The 26970-nt window shown below is 43.4% G+C and overlaps 1 protein-coding gene across 1 annotated transcript in view; it reads right to left on the bottom strand.

Moving 5' to 3' along the window:
- The window catches only part of pard6a (par-6 family cell polarity regulator alpha), a 136040-nt gene extending 111234 nt beyond the window's left edge, over window positions 1–24806 (bottom strand). Inside the window, exons 1-2 of the mRNA XM_072518326.1 lie at window positions 24659–24806; window positions 23731–23953 (exon numbers count right to left, since the gene is read on the bottom strand). Coding sequence (XP_072374427.1) covers window positions 23731–23953; window positions 24659–24757 — 322 coding nt within the window. The 5' untranslated portion in view covers window positions 24758–24806. The remainder of the gene's footprint in view (window positions 1–23730; window positions 23954–24658) is intronic.
- Window positions 24807–26970: the final 2164 nt, after the last annotated feature.

Here is a 26970-nt window from a genome sequence, read left to right as displayed (position 1 = left end):
CCAGATAGCCAGGAGTTGGGGGACCTACATAAACTGAATCTGACGAGATTGGTGGAGCAAATGGAGGAGGATTTCAAAAGATGGGACATGTTACTGCTCTCGCTGGCGGGTAGAGTACAGTCGGTCAAAATGGTGGTCCTTCCGAGGTTTCTGTTTGTGTTTCAGTGCCTTCCCATCGTGATCACTAAGGCCTTTTTTAAGAGAGTAGGCAGGAGTATTATGGGGTTTGTGTGGGCGAATAAGACCCCAAGAGTAAGGAGAGGGTTCCTGGAACGCAGTAGGGACCGAGGAGGGTTGGCGCTGCCAAACCTGGGGAGCTACTACTGGGCAGCAAATGTGGCGATGATCTGCAAGTGGGTTATGGAGGGAGGGGGGGCGGCATGGAAGAGGATGGAGACGGCGTCCTGTAAAGGAACGAGCCTGGGGGCGTTGGTGACGGCACCGCTGCCGCTCTCGCCGACAAAGTATACCACGAGCCCGGTGGTGGCGGCAACGCTAAGGATCTGGGGCCAGTGGAGACGGCACCGGGGTGCAATGGGAGCATCGGTGTGGTCCCCGATCAGGGGTAACCACCGGTTTGACCCGGGGAAGATGGACGGCGGGTTCCAGAGCTGGCATCGGGCGGGGATTGGAAGAATGTGGGACCTGTTCATCGACGGGACGTTTGCGAGCCTAGGGGCACTGGAGGAGAAGTTAGAGTTACCCCCGGGAAATGCCTTTAGATATATGCAGGTGAGGGCTTTTGTGAGGCGACAGGTGAGGGAATTCCCGTTGCTCCCGGCACAAGAAGTTCAAGATCGGGTGATCTCAGGTGTATGGGTCGGGGAGGGCAAGGTGTCGGAAATACACCAGGAGTTGAAAGAAGAGGGGGAAGCGCTGGTAGAAGAGTAAATGCGAGGAGGAGCTGGGGAGGAGATCGAGGAAGGTCTGTGTGCTGATGCCCTAGGTAGGGTTAATTCCTCCTCCTCGTGTGCCAGGCTCAGCCTGATACAATTTAAGGTGGTCCACAGAGCGCACTTGACGGGGGAGAGGTTGAGTAGGTTCTTTGGGGTAGAGGACAGATGTGGAAGGTGCTCAGGGAGCCCGGCGAACCATGTCCATATGTTTTGGTCATGCCCGGCACAGGAGGGGTTCTGGAGAGGAGTGGCGGGAGCAATATCTCAGGTGGTGAAAGTCCGGGTCAAGCCAAGCTGGGGGCTAGCTATATTTGGAGTAGTGGACGAACCGGGAGTGCAGGAGGCGAAAGAGGCCGGCATTCTGGCCTTTGCGTCCCTAGTAGCCTGGCGAAGGATCTTGCTAATGTGGAAGGAGGCGAAGCCCCCCAGCCTGGAGGCCTGGATAAATGATATGGCTGGGTTTATAAAGTTGGAGAGGATTAAGTTCGCCTTGAGAGGGTCTGCGCAGGGGTTCTACAGGCGGTGGCAACCGTTCCTAGACTATCTCGCGGAGCGTTAGAGGAAGGTCGGTCAGCAGCAGCAGCAACCTTGGGGGGGGGGGGGCGATGGGACGTCCGGGGGTGGGTGGACTGGCTGGGTGGGTGGATGAGCAAGAGATAACATGAAGGGTTGGGGAAACTGGCACGTACGGGTGAGGGCCAGTATACAAAGCGGTGTAAATATATCATTTTGCCATGTATCTATCTTGCTCTGTGCGATTTCTTGTTTTTTTTGTTACGGGGGCGGGGGGGGGGGGGGGGGGTTATTGTTTGTAAGGGAGAAAAATTGTGTTCAAAAACTTTAATAAATATATATATATTTTTTTAAAGTCAGCAAGTGGTCATTTGCCACAGAACACTCAGCCTCTGACCTGCTGCTTTTACAGCCACAGTATTTATGTGACTGATTCAGTTTTAAGTCAATGGTGACCACTCCCCCACCATCCGAGGATTCCAACGTTAAGGAATTTGGCACTGGTCATGCTGTTGAATGTCATGAGGAGGTAGTTATACTTGTGTTAGGCATATCAGGGTCCCTAGGTTATCAGACCAGTGACAATATCACTACACCAGCACCTCCCCATAAATTGTATAACTGCATAACTATTTACCACCATTCATGGCTCATTGATTTGATCCACTGGCTGTGGGATTGCTTAGCTCCATTCAGAGCTTGTTGCTTCTGCTATTTACTGTGCATTTAGACCAGTGTCGTAGCTTCACCAGGCTGACACTTGCTAAGCTCTCCATGGAAGGGCTGGTTGCCTGATTTGATAGTAATGGTAATACCAGGACCATGACATCATAGATTGTGGTAGAATGCAATTCTGTTGCAACTGATCTGCCTCATGGATGCCAGTTTGAGCACTTTGCTAGTGCCACACAACATAATTGGAGGGAGTCATAGAATCCCTACAGTGCACCGACCCTCTGAAAGAGCATCTTATCTAGGCTCCTGCCCTATCCCTGTAACCCCACCTAACCTTTTTTTGGACATTAAGTGGCAATTTAGCATGGCCAATCCATCTAACCTGCACATCTTTGGGCAGTAGGAGGAAAGCCACGCAGACACAGGGAGAACGTACAAACTCCACACAGTCAGACAGTCACCTCAAAGTTGTAATTGAACCCAGGTCATCTGCGCTGTGGGGTAGCAGTGCTAACCACTGTGCCACCGCGCCACCCACAAGTGTACTCAATTGTGAACTCATGATTTAGCTTCCACAAAGACTTTGAAGTAGTCATACGAACATGAGAGGATGCATCTGCAACAGGTAGGTTGACGATGAGGTCAAGTAGATGTTTCCTTCATGTTGGTTCTCTCGCGTTCTGCCAGAGGCAACATAGGACAGGTATGTCCTTCAGAGCTCAAGCCAGCTCAATCACTAGTGGCGTTATCAAGCTAAATTAGTGATGGTTATGGGGGTCCCCCGCTCAGGGTACACTGTGCCCTTGCTACCCTGTGCTTTAAATGTTCAACATGGGGAAGTACAGATTCATCAGCTGAGGAAGAGTAGGTGGTTATAATTTAGCATGTTTCCTTGTCCATATTAGACCAGATTTCCTGGATGTTCTGAGCCACTGTTCAAGATTGCAAGAGAGACTCTCCCATTGTGCTCCCACATCTGATGAATCTGTCCTGCAGCAAGACACGACACCCCAGATATAACACCTTCAGCTACAAGACTAGAGTTTCCTCCCATGCCCCTTCGTTTCTTTCCTCCTCTTCCACATCTATACCGATGCGAGCTTTTAGTTATCCACCCCAATATTACCAGCTTGTCTCAGTGACCATTTCTACTGTGATGTGGAAATGCCGGCATTGGACTGGGGTGAGCACAGTACGAAGTCTTACAACACCAGGTTAAAGTCCAACAGGTTTGTTTCGATGTCACTAGCTTTCGGAGCGCTGCTCCTTCCTCAGGTGAATGAAGAGGTCTGTTCCAGAAACACATATAGACAAATTCAAAGATGCCAAACAATGCTAGGAATGCGAGCATTAGCAGGTGATTAAATCTTTACAGATCCAGAGATGGGGTAACCCCTGGAATTTGTCTATATATGTGTTTCTGGAACAGACATCTTCATTCACCCGAGGAAGGAGCAGCGCTCCGAAAGCTAGTGACATCGAAACAAACCTGTTGGACTTTAACCTGGTGTTGTAAGACTTCGTACATTTCTACTGTAGCTTGGGACATTTTCTATATTTAAGGTGTGACATAAATACACCATTTATGAAATACAAACTTTGAGATGATGCCAATTGTTAGAGGCAAAAAGGGGGGGAATTTACCGGCTGTTCACGCCAGTAGAAAATTCCGGTCCGACGCCAATGCACGGGGTTCCCAACGACGAGGCGTGCTGTCAATGGGAAAACCCTTTAACAACGGCAGGACAGGTAGATCCCATCCATAGAGTGTACATTTGAGCAGCTATGGACAAAGCTTTTCTTTAAATCATATGTACTACACTTAGTGGGATGCAAATTTTAGTAAGTCTCCAATATTCGTGGCCTGATTGAAATAGAAAGCCTCCATTATTGTCTAGACCGGCTACTCTCATTATATTTGTTTGGTGGCCTTTGATGACATGGATTGTTGAAATCATGCTTTGTATAGAGCTTGGGCTATTAAATTAGTCTAACGCAAGTGCACTTCAAATCAATAAACTGAGCCCTTGGGAGGACTCAACAGCATCTCCTAAACCTAGAGGAAATGGTGGTAATGGTTTCCAATATACTTCAGCCTGTAAGAAATTCCTTTTTTGATGGATGGTTTGAACTCCCTTGCTTTACCCAAACAGTAAACAGTAATTGCTTTATCCAAACAGTAATTGAGAAAAACTCTAGTTCATTATCAGCTGCCCAAGTGTACCACTTGCATCCCACATCAGGCGATGAATTAGAAATCCTCAGACAAATATATGTCATCTGTTAAAGTTTCCTCCATAACATTTATCTTCAACAAGTGTACTGCTATTGTAGATACATTTTTTTATTTTTGCAATTCAAGTCATGGTTAGCATCTTGAAGATTGGCACAATTGCTTTGCAAAGAAAACTTTTAGCTGTACAACACAACAGATTTTGTGCACTTCTGCTTCAACCTGTTACTTCCTATTTTTGCCCTTTGTTCTTCCTGCAGCAGAAACTGAAGTAGGTATGTTGCCTCATGTTTAACAGCCCCCTTAACCCACTACCGTAAAAGGATAAAGCAGCCCACCTAATTGGCACCCCATCCACCATCTTAAAACTCCACTCCTTCCACCACCAACAGGGACAGCAATATGCACCATCTACACAATACAATGCAGCAACTCACCACGGCTCCTTTCAACAACACCTTACAAACCCATGACCTCCATCACCTAGATGAAGGGCAGCAGAAGCATGGGAACACTACCACCTGCAAATTTCCCTCCAAGCCATACATCATCCTAACTTGGCACTACATTGCTGTTCCTTCATCGTGCTGATTCAAAACTTATCCCGACTCAACAACTCTGTAGGTAGATCTATGCAATATGAACTGCAGCAGTTCCAAGAACCAGCTCACCACCACCTGCTGAAGGGTCATCAGGGATGGAGAAACACTGGTCCAGCAATGTCCACATCCAATGAAAGAATGAAAAAAATACAAGTGGCCAGGTACAGACTCCAGCCTAGTGTGGGAAGAGGTATAGTGGAAAGGCAGAGAGGAAGTAGATGATAAAATAATATGGAATCTGAATTCCAGTAAATTGATCTAGTTAGATTTATGCAACATTGCATAATTAAATCATACCATGCTCCAAAATAAAAAAGTGAATGAAATGGTCACAATAGTTTGCTTTGTGGGCTGCATGGTGGCATAGTGGTTAACACTGCTGTCTATGGCATGGCATAGTGGTTAACACTGCTGTCTATGGCACGGAGGACCTGGGTTCGATTGTGGCCCCGGGTCACTGTCTGCCTGCATATTCTCCCCGTGTCTGCGTGGGTTTCACCCCCACAACCCAAAGATGTGCAGGTTAGGTGGATTGGCCACGCTAAATTGCCCCTTAATTGGAAAAAAAGAATTGGGTACTCTAAATTAAAAAAAAAAAGAAAAACAACAATAGTTTGCTTTGTTAGTTGTATCCAAATTTTTCCAATGACAGCACTTCATGAGGAAGAGCTTTCGGAGTATTGCCATTCTGGGAACAAAACCGGTTTAAACAAAACCTCTCAAAATAGCACTTGCATTACTTAGAAACCGCAGAAGATTTGGGAGGAAAATCCAAGTGAAGAATATGAGGGAGGGCAGGCGGAAGAGATCCTCCCAGCCGAGAGTCAAAATTGTCAGCCGTTTAGCCCACTGTGCTAAACCAGCCCCCAATAGACAGACTCAAAAGAGACAGGACTCTCAGACTTGCCTTTTTTCTTAAATTAAAAAGAGGGACAATTATAGCCCTTACCCTTTTTGTCGATTAGCAGATATTTTGAAGGAAATAAATGGTTCCTAGGATAATTTACATTACCACGTGTTTACTATTTTAAAAAAGCAATTCTGTTTATTCTGGTTATGTTCCAATAGTTTCTTAAAAAGGTACTTGGAAGATGCTTTCATGCAGTTTAATTTGAACGGGGAACAGAGTGGTTAATCATATGTAAAGCAAAATACAGTCAACCCAAATCATTTGGAAAGAGTAATTAAATGCGTTCCAATTAATATCACAAATTTTCTTCCACCTTTAAATTGAGCCATTTCTGAAGACTGCAATCTTACAAGTGGCATTTGAGAATTAACAGATTTAAATCGGTGTGATAATTAGTTCAATTGTTTAATGGTAGGATATAATTTTGACAATCTCCCAATGGTAGATTCCCAATTGCAGCCTGGAGCTACAGTCCTACCCATCTGATAGCCAGCCTAATCATCAGACTCAGAAACAAAAAGGTAAGTAAGTTTGTGTGTGTCTCAGAATTGCTGTGACACTATGTAACTTTTACCAAGCATGGATATGATGGTGGAGGCTCCAAGATTCCATGTTGACCAGGAATCTCTCCTGCTCTTACTGACTACCATTCGTATGTGTTGGAAGGATTTGCAGACTGATCCCAAGGCTGTTTGGCCACAATATGAACCAACCTTAATTGGCCATCAATTCCCAGGGTGGGACTTGAACCCAGAGTTTCTGGTCTAGTAGACAGGGACACTACCCACTGCACCACAAGATCTCCCTCTTGTAAATCTTGAAAAGTTAAGACTGGGACATGCATGTTAATTCTTTTGTACATATTTCAGCTTCCGAAGTAAGTTCTATGGATTTTTTTTTAAATGGAAAATTATAAGTGTGGAATTAGTATATCAGCCCCAAAAAGAGATTGTTCAGCAATAATAATCTTTATTGTCACAAGTAGGCTTACATTAACATTGCAATGAAGTTAAGGTGAAAAGCCCCTAGTTGCCACATTCCGGCGCCTGTTCAGGTACACAGAGGGAGAATTCAGAATGTCCAATCCACCCAACAGCATGACGTCAGGACTTGTAGAAGGAAACCGAAGCACCCGGAGGAAACCCACGCAGACACACAGAGAACGTGCAGACTCCGCACAGACAGTGACCCAAGCCGGGAATCGAACCTGGGACCCTTGTGCTGTGAAGCAACAGTGCCAACCACTGTGCTACCGTGCTGCCCTAGTTGTGACTTTTAAACCCAACTTACATTTCAAGGTGTAAATTTTTAAGGAGTTTTTGATATCTATATTATAGCATAAAAATATATTATAACATAAAAAGATAAGTCCTATCCACTGATTTCCCTGCAGACAGGAAGAATACACTTTGAAGTAGCAGAGAATCAACTGACAAACTTCTAGAACTTCCACATTTCACTGCACGTGTGGAGGCCAGAAGATGCTGTCAGCTTCATAGGGATGGCAACCCTTGACAGTTCTGCTGTTACCAGGGCCACAATGGTTTCTGGATTCAGCTCATTTTCTCCACTCAATCTCTCCCCTTACTATTACCTTGCCTGTTGCTCTTGTGGCAGTAAAGTGCCAACTTTCCCCCTTCTTCCAACACATCCATCCTGCACTTTGCCAGTAATGCAGCTTTTTCCATACCCGGATAGTGATGGTGATGTCTCCAACATTCCAAGTTGACCAGGAATCTCTCCTGTTCGTACTGCCTACCATTCACAGGCGCCGGAGTATGGCGACTAGGGGATTTTCACAGTAACCTCATTGCAGTATTAATGTAAGCCTACTTGTGACATGAATAAAGATTATTCATGTGTTGGAAGGATTTATTAGGCATTAAGTCCTGGGCTGGGCCTTGAACCCAAGAGTTTTTGGTCCAGTAGGCAGAGACACTTTTTGTATAAAAGACTAGCAACATTTAAAAGAACTATTTCTGTAACAATCATGTTCTTACACAATAAAGATATAAATAAACATTACATTGTCAACTGGATTTACAGACCACACCCTCCATCTTTAACTCTCAGGTTACAGAACCATGACTGCTATAAAGTGTGAAGCAATTGGTTACGTACAGATGAGTTTCCGAGAAAGTCCGTAATCGACTCCCAATCATTGTTGACATTTTTACAATAGGAAAATGGTTTATTAAGTCACCGTTTTAGGTCCTACCCAAAAATACAATTTCTCAAAAAGTTTTAAATATCACAAGTAACGTAATTAAAGCTGTGTTCACTAACTCTGGCTGTCACTAGGTGAAGCAACAAAAATCTTGGGTCTGAATATTCTTGATTTAAAAAAAAAAAAGCATGGTTGTCCTCAATAAAAGGACGCATTTACATAATACCAATCTTATATTAGTGTCACAATTAGGCTTACATTAACACTGCAATTAAGTTTCTGTGAAAATCCAACATGGTGAATTCACAATGTCCAATTCACCTAACAAGCATGTCTTTCAGGACTTGTTGGAGGAAACCACTGTGCTACTGTGCCGGTCAATGCTGATACAGTACAAAGCTTGATTGATTTTGATTTTTTGTCACATGTACCGAAGTACAGTGAAAAGTATTTTTCTGCGGCCGAGGGAGTGTACACAGTAGGCTTTGCACCAATACTAAAGTTATGTCAGCTGTTTTGATCCAATGTGAATGCAAATGTGAATGCAAAGCCAAACAGAGACCTCCCTCCTCCAGTTACTCTTAATTCAATTCAGTTTAGGTTGCATTTACACAATTGTTTATGCTCTGTTGGTCAGCATTCCTCTATAAACAAGTGGTCATTGAAAGTTTTGCTGCCAGTATTGTCATGATATGCAAACATGCAACCAATGAACAGTCAGAATAGGACACAACCAATGGGCAGTCAGGACACTCAGGTGGCATCACCACAAGGGGGCATGACAAACACTATAAAAGAGATGAGGCACCCACACCCCGCCTCTTTCCACAGACAGACATCTAGAGAGTTAGACAGGGTTGATCAGCAGCACCACACCCCAGCAAGTGACTTAGAGCAAGCTGGTACAGTTAGACGGAGTTACTACAGTTAGATTAGCAGAGAGTCGAACTCATTTGAGAACTGTGTTAATAGTTCAATAAACACGTTGAACTCATTTGGGAGTCTGGAGCATCCTTTAGTTAAGACTGCATCAAGTAGCAGCCTGTGTTATCAGAAGCAGCATAACACAAGTATCACAAATTGTACAAAATCCCATTCACCCGTCACCACTTGGCCTTGCCCCTCACTGTATTCCAAATCTCCTCCTGCCTTATTACCATTTAAAATTTGTCGTCTTTTTTGGGGGAAAGCAAAATGGCACAATATTCTTTACAAACATTTTGAAATTAAACTATTTCACAGAGATTAATGGCCTTTGTTTTATGCAAGGGCAGCACGGTAGCACAGTGGTTAGCACAATTGCTTCATATCTCCAGGGTCCCAGGTTCGATTCATGGCTTGGGTCACTGTGGAGTTTGCACTCTCTCCCAGTGTCTGCGTGGGTTTCCTCCGGGTGCTCCGGTTTCCTCCCACAGTCCAAAGATGTGCGGGTTAGGTGGATTGGCCATGATAAATTGCCCTTGGTGTCCAAAACGGTTGGGTGAAGGTGTGGGCTTAAGTGGGGTGCCCTTTCCAAGTGCCGGTGCAGACCCGGTGGGCCGAATGGCCTCCTTCTGCACTGTAAATTCTATGAATTGTAATAGCCGGTATACAAATACTCATGCTTTGAAAGATGTATGTTTTACAGAAATGTCATCATGATTTAACAAACAAACAAAGTGGTTTCATGACTAACTGATAAAATTAAAATGGTCACCGCTTAATCCTAAAGCTGCAAAATAATAAAGTATTTTATTGGGTTCACATTGGAGGAGAAAGCAGCTCTTGGTACTCCCATGCCAGCCAAGGCCAGTGCCAGCTCATTTAGAAAACAAGGTTACTGGGTTAGGGACTATCGCTGACAGTGATACTACAATAACATAGTTACACCATAAGTCAGACTGACAAAAAGAGGAAATCAAAATAGGATAGTTTAAGCAGATATCAATATTTCTGGCCAGTATCTTTAACACAAAGTGCTGTATTTTTTTTAAAAATAAAAAATGTAGCCAAGGACAAATTCACCATGTGGCCAAATGCCAAGTTATATAGTGTACATCAATTAACCCGGGAACAGACTGGTGTTTGCACATTCTCCCAGTGTCTGCGTGGGTCTCACTCCCACAACCCAAAGATTTGCAGAGTAGGTGGATTGACCACACTAAATTGCCCCTTAATTGGAAAAAAAAAAGAATTGAGCACTAAATTTTTTTTTAACTCGGGAACGGAACAGACCAGATAAGAATTCATCAATACAGTAATTTGAAGTAATGTAAACATATCAAATGTAGTAATGTAGTGCAAAAAAAAAAAAAATCAAACATTTTGGTTAAGTAACTCTGAATGGAGTAGATTTAATTTCAGGTTGGCTAACTTCAAACACAGACAGCTAAGCACTACATTTGGCCTTAATACCACCAGGACAAATAGTACTGGATATTGATTCTTGGATTCTCATCATAATGTACTAATCACCTACTAGAAGCGTACATGATCAGAGAAAGATATTGAAACTTGAGCGAGACACAGGTTGGGTGCACAGGTAAACCAAAATGCGTGACAATTGTTCACTTCTAGGGTTCAAGTGATTTCAGTTAAATACTGATCTTGTGTAGGACTAGGAAATTAGAATATACAAGATTTAGCACAGTTCAGCATGCAAAGCATACTGGGGAGTCTGTGGCATAGCAGAAGTGTCACTTGACTAGTCATCCAGAGGTCCAGGCTAATGCTCTGGGAAACCCTGCTTAAACCCTACCACAGCAGCTGGATACATTATTGTTAATTGTACTATAAATCTAGAACCCAAAAGAGTCCCAGTCATAGTAACCATGACAACTATCATCGATGGTCTCCAAAACCCAACTTTTCCACCAATGGGAAAGAAGTCTGCCATTGTTAATCCTTGGTTTACATGCGACTCCAGACTCACAGCAAAATTTCCCCTGGAAATGGCCCAGCAAGTCACTCAGTTGTACTAAACTGCAGAGAAGTCAAAAAGGAATAAAATTGCCCTTGAACCGCTGCAGTCCATCTGGTGCAAGTGCAATGGACTGCAGCGGCTGACCACCCATCTTCTCCAGGGCAATTCAGGATGGGCAGCAAATGCTGGCTTTGGCAGCAATGCCCATTCTCATGGAAAAATTAAAACTTGATTAAAATCTCCCATATATAAATATTTCAGACAAAAAAAATGGGGCTGGGTTTTCCTCTCCCTCCTCAGGGTTCTGCAGCAGCGGAGGGCAGCTTCACCAGCAGGATCTTCTGGCCCCACCGTTATCAACAGGGTTTCCTGTTGACTGCGCCCTCCACTGTCCCAAAACCAGTAACAGGAGTGCACCATCGGGAGGACCGCAAGATTCTGCCAGTGTGAACGGCCAGAAAATCTTCCTCATGAACTTTGACAAAATCAAGTCAATAAAGCAATTAATTTTTAATTTTTACAGGAATTAATAGACAATGGCAACTTTGTACACCAACATTACCTGCATCCTCAATTCTGGAGTAAGTCACACAATGTTTGGGCCTCGAGCACACTTTGCTGGAGGCAGTATAATATTTCAGTTATTGTTAGTCTCACTGAGCAAGCTATCAAATGTAAATAGTTAGGTAGGTCAAGTGCGGATGAGATGCAATCAGAGATGTTATTGTCCTTTACTGAATGAACAGCTTGCCTACACTTGGGAGACAGTTACATTGCAAAAACCGTTACATTGCAAGAGTCTAATTCCATTTGGAAATATTGACTTGCTGTGGAAGGATTTGGTATTAAGAGACAAACATTGATAATGAACATACATGAAGCTGCATGCATTCCTCAGGGTCAGGATTGATGATTGTTCAAGAACGCAACTAACCCATCACACGTGGTAAATATTCATAGTTAGGATGTCCTTTTGGAAAGCTGATTATCCTGGTCATGATGGCAGGAATGCTACTCAACAAGAAATGATCTTCCTGTTGGACAGTCAAAACAGCCATTGAACTCAAAATTGTATTAGGAACAGAAAGACCACAGGTTATTTAGACTACTAGATGTGGCAGCTGTAAACAAAATCAGAGCAGCTGGCTAAATTTCTATTGATTTTTAAGCTAAATTAATAAAGTCTTCATGACTGGAAATAAAACGATTTTGATATCGATTGGCTGTTTTAAGGTGCAGTGTTTACAAGTCACTCCTTTCAAATTCCAAGAGCTTCGTACTCCAGCTTCATTTGTAACGCCGAGAGGCACGGTGGCGCAGTGGTTAGCACTGCTGCCTATGGCACTGAGGATCCAGGTTCGATTCCGGCCCCGAGTCACTGTGTGGAGTTTGCACATTCTCCGTGTCTGCGTGGGTTTCACTCCCACAACCCAAAAGATGTGCAGGTTAGGTGGATTGGCCATGCTAAATTGCCCCTTAATTGGAAAAATAAATTAGTGGGTACTCTAAATATTTTGAAATATTTGTAACGGCAGTTTCGCTCCCAAGAGCTTTGCTGGTTAACATTCACGGACATCTTGCATAGCACCTTGAATGTTTTTCCAATTTAAATAGACACCATAGGAATACAAATTGTTGAATGCATCTTACCAGCATAGTAGTCTGCATTTTTAAAGAAATTGGAAATATTTTGTTGCCCGACAGGGTTATCCTGCCCGTAAAAAAAAATTGAATTACATCACACTGCATATAATTGGTGCATTTTTTCTTACTCATTGGCTGAGATTTCTTACATTCGCCACTAGCCAACAGCAAACCTATGGTCCACATATAGCTTTAAAAAAACACTGGCACAGGAGCAAAAAAAAAAAACACTGACATGCAATCTTTCCTGTTTAAATGGAATGTAGTTTGGTCACTAACTACAGAGCAACAATTTCCCACAAAAGTATGTTAGGCGTGACAATGGCACATACTTGTATTTAAAGAGTCCCACTAGCATGAGACAAGTTGCTGTAGAACTGCAGTCTGACCAAGGTGACACCCAACCCAATAGAATTTTACATTACAAAGTGCAATTGTGAACCTGCTGTCCCAGTAGCTAGTTAAAGAAGCCTTAAAGGCAAGCCCAGATACTCAGTAGGAATTATATAGCTGCATTAACTGGGGGATGTGGGACCAAATTTAAAAAATAAACATTTTCCTTCCTCTTTTATTTGAATAGGTTATTAGCTTACAAAGACTGGAGTTGAACTTCCCACTGGTGCACTGTCCGAGTGCATCTAAAACGATGACTCGGGAGTGATACAAGTATTAATAGGCAATGGTGTTTAAATGTAAGGGTTAAATCCTACAATTCTGATGTAAAATATTGTTTTCTCCACATATGCCTATTGACCTGCTGTACATCTTCAGCATTGTATGTTTTGGACTCGTGTTCGTTTCTGCTCCCTTCCCTACCCAAGATCTTATGGAGAGATAAACCAACTATAAGAGCTATCCAAATCAGCCATTGGAACTTTATCACTTGGACAATGGGGACAACCTTATGACTTATACCCCCAACCTCAGCCCATGCAAGCAATTTTACCACTGGACTACCACACATAATACTTAGACGTTTTGCCAGTGAAAAAGGGTAACGGGATTAGCATACAGATTAGAACAGTGTTTTTCAAACTTTTACCAACAGATCGACCTTCAGGACCCATAGTCCTCACTATCTCACTTGCTTTTCAATGTTACATTTCTGCTAAAGACTTCAGCTGACAATTTAAGTTCTCATTGCATCGTTTGTCCGCGAACGTGCCAAGATTAGTCTTCAAATGCCTTTGAAGTTGAAGGTTTTAACTCTCATTTCCCAGTACTTTAAAAACAGTTTACCCAATTCTTTTTTTCCTAATTAAGTGGTAATTTAGTGTGGCCAATTCACCAACCTGCACATCTTTAAGTTGTAGAGGTGAGGCACACAGACACGAGGAGAATGTGCAAACTCCACACGGACAGTGACCCAGGGTTGGGATTGAATCCGGGACCTCGGCGTCATGAGGCAGCAGTGCTAACCACTGCTTCATAGATTATCATAGAATTTACAGTGCAGAAGGAGGCCATTCGGCCCATCGAGTCTGCACCGGCTCTTGGAAAGAGCAACCTACCCAAGGTCAACACCTCCACCCTATCCCCATAACCCAGTAACCCCACCCAACACGAAGGGCAATTTTGGACACTAAGGGCAATTTATCATGGCATATCCACCTAACCTGCACATCTTTGGACTGTGGGAGGAAACCGGAGCACCCGGAGGAAACCCACGCACACACGGGGAGGATGTGCAGACTCCGCACAGACAGTGATCCAAGCTGGAATCGAACCTGGGAACCTGGAGCTGTGAAGCAATTGTGCTAACCACGCTCCACCATGCTGCCCCGATTTTCCAGTACTTCCCTGCATATAACAGGTGGGCTTTGCATCCTGATTTGCATTGGCAAAACTAAATGCCATACCTCAAGAAATCATCTTAGGGCGGCATGGTGGTGCAGCGGTTATAACTGCTGCCTCACGGTGCCTGGGACCCGGGTTCAATCCCAGCCCCAGGTCACGGTCTGTTTGGAGTTTCCACATTTTTCCCGTGTCTGCATGGGTCTCAACCACAACTCAAAGATGTGCAGGGTAGGTGGATTGACCATGTTAAATTGTCCCTGAAAAAAGTCTTCATACTGCTTTGTTCCCGATTTCAGTTTCTGGTGGGAAGATGCCATCGATTTTTTAATTTTTTTAAATCTGGTCCTGGGACAGCGCCCTGACATCAGGAGGTGGCAGTCTGCGCCGCTGGGCTCTGAGCCTGCGCACTGCTAGATCCAGCTGAGGGGGCACACATGCGCAGGATAGCCAGCATTCTTCCTGCGATTGGGAATGCCATGACAAATTGCTCAATGGCTCTCCCGACACCCACCCGCGGGGCGCGACCCTGAGTTTGAAAATGGCTGGATTAGAAGAATGCAGGATTACCAATACACAAGGTGCAGACAGTAACCAATTTTAGTTTAAAGAAACCCAAAACAATGGGACAGCACGGCAGCGCAGTGGTTACCATTGCTGCCTGCAGCACGGCGGTGCAGTGGTTACCATTGCTGCCTCACGGTGCCAGGATCCCAGGTTCAATCCTGGCTCTGGGTCACTGTCCGTGTGGAGTTTGCACATTTTTCCCGTGTCTGCCTGGGTTTCGCCCCCACAACACAAAGATGTGCAGGGTAGTTGGATTGGTCACGCTTAATTGTCCCTTAATTGGGAAAAATGAATTGGATACTCTAAATTTATATTTTATAAAAAAAGAAACCCAAAACAAAGTGAACAGATTTGGACCATACTACCTGTAAATCAATGTACACAGAACAACGCTAAAATGTTACTTCACAGTCAGGCAGACACCCTCCAGTTTTGCAGCAGTAGACAACTGGCATGAGGAAGTTACATGGTCAATCCGGCAAAGATCCTTTGGCTGTGTAATTTGTTTTATTGGAAGCAAAATTTGAAACATGATTTTATTCCCAATTGTCACAGCCTGTCGGGTATTTTTGTTTTCACTTGAACAATGATGGATTTCAAAAACAATTAATTCTAAACTTGTTCCACCCTTCTGCTTCCCTTACATCTGTAACCAGCCAAAGGCTAACCAGCCAAAAGCTGACCAGCCAGTCAGGCTTTCTGCAGGCCTACAAAGAAGCTTCATAGCCCAAAATCCCTTTTGCATAATGTGCCAAAACCTATATACTGGCCAAGAATCACTTGGATGCCTTTCAACAACATTACGACCTGGAGAAGTATCAATATCCCACAACTCTGCACGTTAATTTAATATTCCGATTCGTCTCCGTGTCTGTGCGGGTTTTACCCCACAACCCAAAGTTGTGCAGGTTAGGTGGATTGGCCACACTAAATTGCCCCTTAATTGGAAAAGAAAATAATAATTAGGTACTCTTTTAAAAAATAAAAAAAATTATATTCCGATTAAAGCAGACAATATCAGAATTTATCCAGAGATAAAAATGAATTTTACCTATCATCATTTAAAGATGGAATATAGGTTCATTACTATCTCACTCATCTAAATTCTACAGTGCCATTACCAAAATGGTGACCATCTTGCCAAGATACATGTAAGGCAATTCCCATGACAAAAGTCAAGAACTTGTCAATAATAGCAGTTGCTTTTACTAGCTGTGTGGAATTGCCAAAGAATGAACTTATAACCTAAAAAAATGAACCATGTCAAATCTGTGCCAAGTTTGGTTCTAATTGAAACATTAATTTAAATCAAAGAAATAAAAATTTTAACACTGCAAATGCTCAATATTTTGATTGTTCATTAACTGAACACAAAATAAGACAAGACTAATCTAAATTGATGTGGAAACCTCAGATTATTTTTTTTATTGGGGCCAATCTTCCATCTCATAAGACTATGGTTTGCGCTTTGGTGATCAACTCCATGTCAAGCATTGCCTGGTGCAGCTCAACCAGGTATGGAATCTCTGCAGAGAAAGACAGTGCACTGAGCCAGTGCACAATTTTCTGGCCTCTCTCCTGAGCCCGCTGAGCTTTTAGTTTCTTACTCATCTCTTCCAATGCCTATGTTGTCCAGGTCACACATCCAAAAAGGTACACCAGTACCATAAGGCAGGCATTGTCAAACTTGGGGGCGCGACCCGCATGTGGGTCGCGGGCAGGTGTCGGAAGGGTCGCGGAGCCGTCCGTCGCGGCGCTCCCAATCACGCAAATCTGCACGCAACAGCCGCAGCAGCCAGCTGTTAATAACGCCGGATGCAAGCGGCCTTCAAAATGGCTGCGAACATGTAAAAAAAAATGCGGCCGCACTGCGCATGCATGCCAGATCATCGGCGCGCATGCGCAAAACTATGCGCGCGATAATCGGGCAAGCATGCACTGTGCGGCCGCTTTTTTTTTTTTTAAAAGACGGTCGCAGCGTTTGTTTTACAAGTTCAGGGGGGTTTTATTCATTTTTTTTTACAAGTTCGGGGGGGGGGTTTATTTGATAACATTTTACAGTAAAATGCAGAACTTTGGACAGATGGAGACTCCATACTTTCCGACACCGGAAGGCTTCACCTTCATCCAACAGGTTCCATTGAGCTTGTACGAAGGCCAAAGGGACCTAAAACCATTTCCTCCATTTTTGTCAGCAGCAAACAAGGTAAGAGAAAATGGTGGGTCGCGTAGGTCGGCCGGCGTGGGTCGCGAAGGTCGGCCGAATGGTAAAAATGTGTCCCCGGAAAAAAAGTTTGAAAAATACTGCCATAAGGAACTAGTCTCTCCCCCCCCCCCCCCCACATTATTCGGACTATTAATAGCCAATATATTGAAATGCAGATCTCATTGTAAGTTTCTGTTCCAATCAACAGAACTTACTGTTCCTCCCCACTTTGTGTAATTCACATACATAGATATTACAACTCTCCTCCTTCATACAAGTGAACAAACAGGGGCAGCATGTGGTGCAGAGGTTAGCACTGGGACTGCTGCGTTGAATCTCCGATCTGAAATTTACCAATACAAATTGGAGACCTCCGATCTGAAATTTGTTAACCATCAGGGGTTAACAGTGCAAACCCTCATGCAATACCTCAAAATTAATTTACACTAAACTGATTTTACGTTGCACAATGTTCACCAACTACCACACAGAAAGGGAATCTGATTTGAAGACAGAATTATATAAACTCAAGGGGAGTTAACTGCAACAGATTTGTATGCTTTGTTTTAAAAGACAAAGCCAATGTTTGTCCATCTAATATCCAGAAATATTCTAATATAGAAACCAGAAAAATCTGACATTCAAATCTGAAATAAAACCCTGACAAGTATGATATAGGTTCAAATTGCTTACTTGCATATATTGTCTCAGTGTAAGTTCGAATGGACTGCATGCCCATTTAGATTAATTAAAATCAAGCATTAGTTCAGTGTAGATTGTGATACAAGCCTCATGATTATGTACTTTTGAGTTGCATTGACAAGGACTATTTTACAATTATATATTTCACACAGTCAAAGTCTACATACAAAGCATTGGGAGGAAGGATGAAGAAACCTGCATATGGACAAAGGATTCACAGTGTGGAGCACCAAATTTCATTGACAGGTCTACAAATCTGAAATTAACTACCAAATCCAACAAAAGGCCCACTACTTGCACAGCAATTTCCCCATATTGGAAATGTCAAAATTAGCACTTTTATTCCTTTTAACACTGGTGTACGCAGATCGCCTGCTTCTTTTGCAAATAAAACTCTGGGTTAACTGCATGCTTCCATTGGCAAATTATCTTTTTGGTGGTTTAATTATTACCAATGTATTAGTAAACCTGTAGGCACAATCTTAGAATAGTTACTCAACTGACACCTGTTATATTCTTAATCTTGGCCACAGTGGTGAAAGAAACTGGGGAATGTAGTTTCTTGTTGCAAGAACAAAGGGGTGACATTGATCAGGTCTGTGGACCTGCCCATACATTAGCAAGTAAATCATTCATCTACATCGTAAATTAGCATGGGGTGAGAAGGTGGAGGACACAGCTACATTTAAAGTTAGGTCAACTATACACAAAATCATCTTTACTGGTGAGAATGTTACATGCACAGTAGTGCTACCAACTACAAGTACTCCAATATAGTCCCATTCACTCCTAACGGTCAGAGGATACCAAGCTGGTGTCTCGACATTGTTAGCTAGCAAGCATTCAACTAAATTTATGAAAGCTAGAGACAACTGCTTCATGGCTTTGTGATGCACTACAATACTTCATACAATTACTTATTTACCAATTACTTATTTACCCAGAAGTAGAATTTTTACATAACATCTTTTAATATGGATTAAAAAATAAAGAAACACCCCATTGCACTTCACACAAATCAGCAACCTGCACTCCAGATCCATTTAAATTTAACCGACTTCTATCATATCAGTTTTTCTCCAGTTTTCCACTGTTCCAAACTACCAAATTGTGCCAAACATCTTATAAAATTTACACATTAGCTCTTGCAAAATTTTCACAAGAATCATACAATATGCTTTCCTAAAGAATAATGGTATATAGGTTTTAAACATTGTCCAGCATTTAGTTACTGCGGCACAAAACCCCATATTAGATGGTAAAACTAGGTGTCACAGAAACCAACTAGAACATTTATATGAATATCCAAGAATCACTAAAAAAGGTAAACATAAAACAGAAGAACATAGAAATGAATGGTGTCTGAGCTAGACAATGGCGAGTTGTTACAAAAAGATTCAGTACTAAGCATCACCAATAATATTGCATGGCGGGGCATTAAACGATTACTGAAGCTTAACTGCAGCAGTTTAATATTGTTTTTTTCCCCCCTTTTAAAATTTAGAGTACCAATTATTTTTTTCTTTCCCCAATTAAGGGCAATTTAGCATGGCCAATCCACCTACCCTGCACACCTTTGGGTTGTGGGGGGGGGGGGGGGGGGGGTGAAATCCACGCAGACACGGGGAGAATATGCAAACTCCACACGGACAGTGACCCAGGGCCGGGATCGAATCCGGGTCCTCAGCGCCATAGGCAGCAGTGCTAACCACTATGCCACTGCACCACCCTAGCAGTTCAATATTCTTGGCATAAACATGCAGCCCAGGTTTAATGGAACAGTGTGGTGAAGGTCCTGTTCTCTTCACATTTTAAAATTGTATGAATTGTATACTGTGGGAGAGAAAGGAGCTGGTAAGGGCAGTATTTTTAGCTTGTTCTTTCATGTCAGAGGATCACACATTTCTTTAAAATGATTCACAGTAGAGGTACAACTCAGGTTTGAATTCAACTAAACTTTGTTCTCCATGGAATTAATTGTATAATGTCACAAAAGGCGAGTGAGGTGGAGAATGGGGATAAAATTTCATCATTACCTGGTCAGCACAACCATCATGTCAAAAATAGATAACAAAGACTTTCAAGTCAACACCTTCAGCCTGTTCTGCATTTTTTCTCCTGAAAATCTTTACAATGTATCCATCCAAGATTACAGAAACCAGTCCAAAACGTTAGCTCCCTCAACATCAAATACTTGGATGCTGTATTGGAATTTAGGAGGTCTTCATTGCATGTCTTTATCAGCATTGCTCAACTATATCCAAGCACTTAAACTTCTTGAATATGTGCCACTGCTCTTTTGAATCTTGGCAGCATACCATTTGCTTACCTACCAGAAAAGAACTGTAATAAATAATTTCACTAGAAAAAAATACTTAAACACAAGCTACAGTCAAAATATTACCAATAGAAAGTAGCCCAGCAGTGACTTAACCAAGTTGGATAACATTACTAAATCCATATTCAGAGCAGACCAAATACTATCAGCAGTCCTGAATAACAATCACAATTTGCCAGAGCCAAGACAAGTATTTATATATATATATATATATATATATATATATATATATATATATATATATATATGCCCGATTGTAGAAACTTCACGGGACAATATCAAATATCATTTGATACCAAGCCACATAAGATGTTAGGGCCGACAACCAAAATGTGGTCAGAGGTAGGTGTTAAGGAGTGCCTTAAAAAGGAAAGTGAGGTACCATGGTAGAGGTTTAGGGAGGGAATGAAAGTTCAGGGAACTGGCTGCTGGAGGCATGCCCATCAATAACAAAGTGTTCAAAGTTATAGTTGATCAAGAAATTATCGGGCCGGAGGAGGTTACTGAAAGAGGAACAGTGAGACCTTGGAAGGACTTACAAAAAGGTGGAGAATTTTAAAAATGTAGACATTGCTCAACAGGGAGACAGCATAAGCACAGGGATGATGCATGAACAGGGCTTGGTGTGAGTCAAGACACAGGCAGCAACATTTTACAAAAGACAAGAATAGAACATAGAAGATCAGCCAGGAATGCATTTGAATCATCAGGTCTAGAGTAACAAAACACATATGCCTAAGATTTTGAAAAGATGGTGTGCTGTTGGGGTACATTACAGAGGTGGGAATAGATGGTGACCTTAGCAATAGCACAGATAAGTCATTTGCAACCCACCTTGGGGGTCAAATACGACCCAAGGTCAAGGACTCAAGTATGCGGAGGAGGAATGGAGTTGAACTAGGGAACAGTTTATGGTGGGGACCAAAGTCAATGGTTTCAGTCATATCAAGATTTAGTTTGGAGAAAAATTTCTGTTCTTCCAGTATTGGATGTCAGACAAACTGGCAACTTAATGACAATGGAAGGATCAGGAGAGGTGGTGGTGAGATACAGCCAGGTATCACCAGCACATCTCTGGAAACGAATGCCATCTTTTTGGATGGTGTCACTGAGGGGCAGCAAGTAGCTGAGAAATAGGAGAGAAACCAATGATAGCTCCTTAGTGCACAGGTAAAAAGGTGTAGGAATTAAAGCTCCAGCTCCAGCTACAATTAAGAATGGAACCCAGCTGGTTGGCAGCAGAGTCACTGGAAGAGGATAGTGTGGTGTGGGTGTAGGTTGGTGAACCATGTCAAAGACTGTAAACAAGTCAAGAAACACAAGGAAGAATAGGTTGGCCTTTGTCACCATCACATATGACAACACTTATGAGAGCCACCTGCAGTACAGTGGTAAGGATCTTTTTTTTTCTTTTAAATTTAGTGTACCCAATTAAATTTTTTTCCAATTAAGGGGCAATTTAGAGTGGCCAATTCACCTACACTGCACATCTTTTGGGTTGTGGGGGCGAAACTCATGCAAATACGGAGAGAATGTGCAAACTCCGCACGGACAGTGACCCAGAGCCGGGATCGAACCTGGGACCTCAGCGCCGTGAGGCAGCAGTGATAACCACTGCATGACCGTGCTGCCCTAGGATGTAAACCTGACTGGAGGAATTAAACGTGGCGTTCAGAGAAATACAAATGTAGATTTGAGGTGACAAGCTAAGGACATAGTGGAGGAAAAGGATGTGGGGGGTGTAGTTTACAAGGATGGAGCAGCCAAGGATATTTTTCTTTCGGGAGAAACACAATGGCAGGTTTGAAGGAAGGTGGACATCACCCGAGGAGAGAGCACAGCTCGCTCTCGTGTTATCTGGCATTGCTAAGTAGGGAAGTTTTTTGGTCAGCAATTTATTGGAAATAGAACAAAGGGCGAAAGTGAGTTTATGGACAAGGCAAGCTCAAGAGATGGGGAAGAAAAAAAAGTGTAGGGGAAGTGCAATCACCCACAAAGGATTAATGGATGGAAAGGGCCCTGTATACAAACGATTGAACATTCTGGAGGAAATGCAAAGAGGAGCAGTGAGAATTGACCCATTGACCCACTGGCAGAGACTATGGGGCGAATGCTGGGAGAGGCGAGTTGGATAAAGTGGAGATTGACAAGATAGGCAATGAAAGGCAGCAAATGCCTGGCTGCAAAAAAGACAAAATATTTGAAATCTTCCTCCAAAACACTAATGCTTGAGCTATTAATTACCATAATATAGAATATTTTCAATCCCACCTGCATATTAAGCCATCACTTAGAAGTATTTTGCCAACTCAATTTACCTTTGGTTACAAGTTACTTTGACACCTGCGAGAAGGCCAAATTTATAAAATACAAACGATGGTTGCTAATGAAATTGCAGCTGAACTTCAGAATGAGATGTTATTCAATTATCATAAAGCAATCAAATGATCCAACAGTGATTAAATCACCCGATTGAGTTCCACTTCGTAATTGATACGAAAGCCATTCTCAATTGGTGCGTAGCATGGAGGATGCTCATGTCATGAAACCACCATGACATGTGGCTACCTACTGTAGTTTAAGAACTACTATATTTGTGCAAACAACTTCTCAATTACATTGAGTTTTCGATGCATCGTTAAGGCATCAGAGCACACCATCAACTTTCCACAGCTGTTTGGATCACTGGTCGACAATGTACTCCAAGAACACTTCAATAATGTCAACCCCACAATTTTGTTTCTCATTTTTAAGTGATTTTAATCATAATTTGGGGGAATTGCTGTCTACAGATCAGCCCCTCATCCACTTTGCAGACTCCACAATGAACAGAAGGAAACTGCTATCAGCACATCAGAAAGGTTAGAATCTTAAAGACTAGTATGCAAACGTCCATATGGTTTGCACATTTGTCCAATTTAATTTGGGTACTTGTGGAATATGGTGGTTACAAGCGGCACATTTTTAAAGAGAAAACAAGTCTTCCCAGGAACCAGCAACTTTTTAGTGAGACACTCCTTGTCTCAAAGTAATACAATCATTGATTATATTCCATGGGTTAAAATGTAACTGGGAACCCGGAGTTTAGTTCATTCCTCTTAAAAATCTGTATTTAAAGCCACTTCTATCCCCAAATCTGACATTGTCAGCAGTGAGTCTCTGTCTTTTTTTGGCTAAATATAGATACAGGCATAGTGAATAACGGATAAGTCTTCAGTCAAAAATAGCATTTGTACCAGTCTGTAGGTGGACTCTATTTTTTCCTGGTTCTTTCAGTCAGGATTAACGGGATTGCGTGCATAGCTCAGATTTTTTTTATGACCATCCCAGAGGCTGGATTGGGATTACAAGGTTCTCTGCATATTTAGGATCAGAAGTGATTAGGGCACATTATATCAAAAAAAAGGACATTCTCACCGATACAGTTTCAAGTCGTTACCCAGACCATTTAGCCCACTACCACATTCCGTCTTATTGCTGCCAAGAGCATTCTTTTTATAAAATGGGAAACATCTTCGGGAGGCATGAATGAAAGGGACCAGGAATGAAAAGGCTGCCGTTTAGCAGGTTACTGGACTTACCCCGTCTCTGAATGATGACTCGCAGCAGAGGATTGGCAGACGAAAGCGCTTTGTGATAGTTGTCATCGTTGTTTATGGGCAACAAATCACCGTGGATGTCGGTATATCCCAACAACACGTCCACGCACGGGATCTGATGGACGGCTTGGATCAGCTGGTAAAACTCCTGAAATCCTCCAACATTTGAACGCTTTAGAGCAAATCTTCTAAATTCAGCATCGAACTGCGGGGGTGGTGGGGGGAGATAATTGGGGGAAATGATGAGTTTGCAGCACCTGCACGTTTGAACTCTCTGCTGGGTTTCTAATTCAACCAAATAATTGGACTAATCCAGTGCTACAAAAATACCGTTTTAATAATCCAAGAAAAGGTTGTGTAACCGGTAACAATGTTGACGAGCGAAGAAGCCCTGCCTGTCAAACTCTTTGCCGTACGTAATATTAAATATGGCTCCAATATTGCGATCATAATTCGCATTAGGGGGATGTTGAGAAACTGGCACCATCGCTCAAAGAGTCGCCGGAGAAAAATAAGAGCCGTGGCAACGTTAACCGCCAGCTCGTAAACACTGCAGGCGCCTCGAGATCTATTTTTGCGAGGGGAGGTTCGCTACATTAATAGCGGATCAATTCGCTCCCGGGAACAGCACGTTCCAAGTAACCGTAGCCTGTGCGCAGTTGTGGATATAAGACACACACACAGACCCTGGGAAACATCGAGAGAGCAGCGATCGGTGGAATTGAGACCCGTTTTGTTGCATTGTTACATAATCTGAATCACTTTACATCATTGCCAAAAAATAAACACAAACAAAATCCCACTTTGCTACATACACAGGCTTTGATAGATGAAGCCAATTTAGCATGGAGGGATATACGGATTTTTTTTTTAAACAATAAGAATATCAAGTAATTAGCAAATTATCTACCTTGCTTTTCACCTCGATAATATTGTCCACAGTCCTGGCTGGTGTCCTGTGGTGTTTGGACATGGTCTGACTGCGTTGCCCACGGTCTGTGTCAACCATCGACACTGCTGAGCCTCAGCTGCAGGTAGCTGCACTCTTACCCTATAGAACTGACTCCTGCGAGAATACCACTGACCCAGCGCTACGTCACCGCGCGAGGATGACTCCCGCCTCCTCAAATTCATGAATGGCTGCTTGTTGGCCTGGGGGCGTGGCCAGAACAGGTATCATTGTGACGTCACCTGAAATGTTGCTGTCAAGTAACGATGGCAACAACGAGAACGCGCGCACGCGCGCGATTGTAGTTCGTACCTTTTGCACGGGAATGGTTTTCAGACAACTCACCCCCTTTCGCAGGTGTGTTGCCTTCCAGTCATTTCACAATGTCAATCGACATCAGGAGAAAGCCTGCACCTGCAATTGTACCGGTCACCTGGTTACGAGTTTTCGAGACATTTCACACCACTTAGCGCACGTATAAAGCAAGATTCCACAAATTGCGATGTGATGAACGTACAGAATCTAATTTCGGTGATACTGAACAGGTCACCTGTCCCAGTTGTCACTGAAATTTGCAACAAAGAGGAAATTATAATAGTAGGAATCCAGAGCAGCATTATAGCAGGTAAGATAGAAAGGAACTACTAGCCAAATCTAAGGAGAATAAAGTTCCTGCTCGAGATGAATTGTACATTTGCATACTCAAGGAGATGGGGTGGAATTCTTCCACCTGGGACTAAATCTTGTGGTAGGGGTGTCGATGTGGGCTATTTGTCGCTGCCGAAACCGGCGGAGAAACCGCCGCCGCCGCTCCCCCCCACCCCGTTTGGCTCCGACTTCATTAATTATGCAACTGTGTGTTCTTGTGCCATATTCCATGACAGGAGCAGGTTTGATGGCGCCAAAATGCCAGGGTTCAAGGACCAGTGGTATAAGAGCATGTCCTGCCTCACAGTCCCATTTCAGTGCGACCATGGTGCCTCCTTCACCCTTCAGCAGACACGGAACACTGCAGGGGAGGGGGGAGATTTCAATACAGAAGGAACCAGCAGCCTCCACATCAAGTGCATGTATGAGCCTTCCCCTTGCTTATGGATGTGCTCAGTGCTCAGGAGGGAGCTGATTCACGATCTCTGCCCAATTTGCACCTGTTCTAACTTGCCACACAAGTCGCGAATGAGGAATGTTCTGAAATGCGATGCTCCAACTGATGTACCATTCGACCCCTCTCAGGCGTTCTCTTCTCTGGTTTTGCAAGAGCTTCTCCTGCTCAATCAGTGGGAGAAGATGAGTGGGGGTTGAGAGCCCTGATGAAACTGAAGGGCCTAAAGTGGGACAGGAACATCTGTGATGGGGAGCTTGGCCATGGCAGTTCACCTCGTAAGTATTTCTCCATTGAATGAAAACCTGAAGATCGAATGTACCTCATTTTCTTTGAGTGATACTTGATACTTCTACCAAGTGATACTGTCACTTGCACGCTTCTTTAACACTTGCAGGTGCGTCCAGAAAGATACCAAGTCCAGAGGAGGAGGAGGACCCTTCTCCAGCCCCAGCCCAAACCACGGCCCAGAAAGGAGCGAAGAGGGAGGGAACGATGAGCGATTAGTACTAGTTAAAACAGGGTTGCATAATCTGGCGGTCACCATATGGACACGTGCCTACAGAAGGAGGGAGTAAGCTCATCTAAGCTCCCCAGTTCTTGGAGAACAGGCGGGGAAGAGGCCCCTTGAGGTCACAAACCGATGACGAGCCTCTGGAATTGGCTTTAAAACTCATGGTGGAGAGGCGGGGCAATATCAGGAAGGGTTGTTGGGATGCCATTAACAAAGTGGCACACAAGTTGGAGGTGTCTTGTCTAGTCCAGCAGAAGGCCCAGTTTCTGCCACAGATGCACGCAGACCTATATTCCATCGACATTGCCTTGGGTGGTTCAGGCAGTGGCAACTAAGAGGGGAACAGGGCACTTAAACATCCCTGCAGGTGTCCTTCCCCTCAATGAGTCAGGCACGAGCCCTTGGCCACCCAATGGGAGGAAGAGCAACAACTAGCCACTCCTGATCATACATTCAGGACTCTCGGAGATTATCCCCTTCTTCCAAATGCCTTCGGCCTGTGACCCTTTCAGCCCCATCCTCTGTCAGCATAGAGGAAGCAGCTGACCTATTGGTGGAAAGCCAAACTCTTCCAGGCCTTGGCTTTCCAGAGAACGGCTGCCAAAGCCATCGAAGGCAACAGGACCAACACAGGGTGTCTCTGCTGCAAATGTCCTG

This window comes from Scyliorhinus torazame, chromosome 10 (genome assembly GCF_047496885.1).
Source record: "Scyliorhinus torazame isolate Kashiwa2021f chromosome 10, sScyTor2.1, whole genome shotgun sequence".
Lineage (NCBI taxonomy): Eukaryota > Metazoa > Chordata > Chondrichthyes > Carcharhiniformes > Scyliorhinidae > Scyliorhinus > Scyliorhinus torazame.
This window is presented reverse-complemented; position numbering and strand designations above follow the sequence as displayed.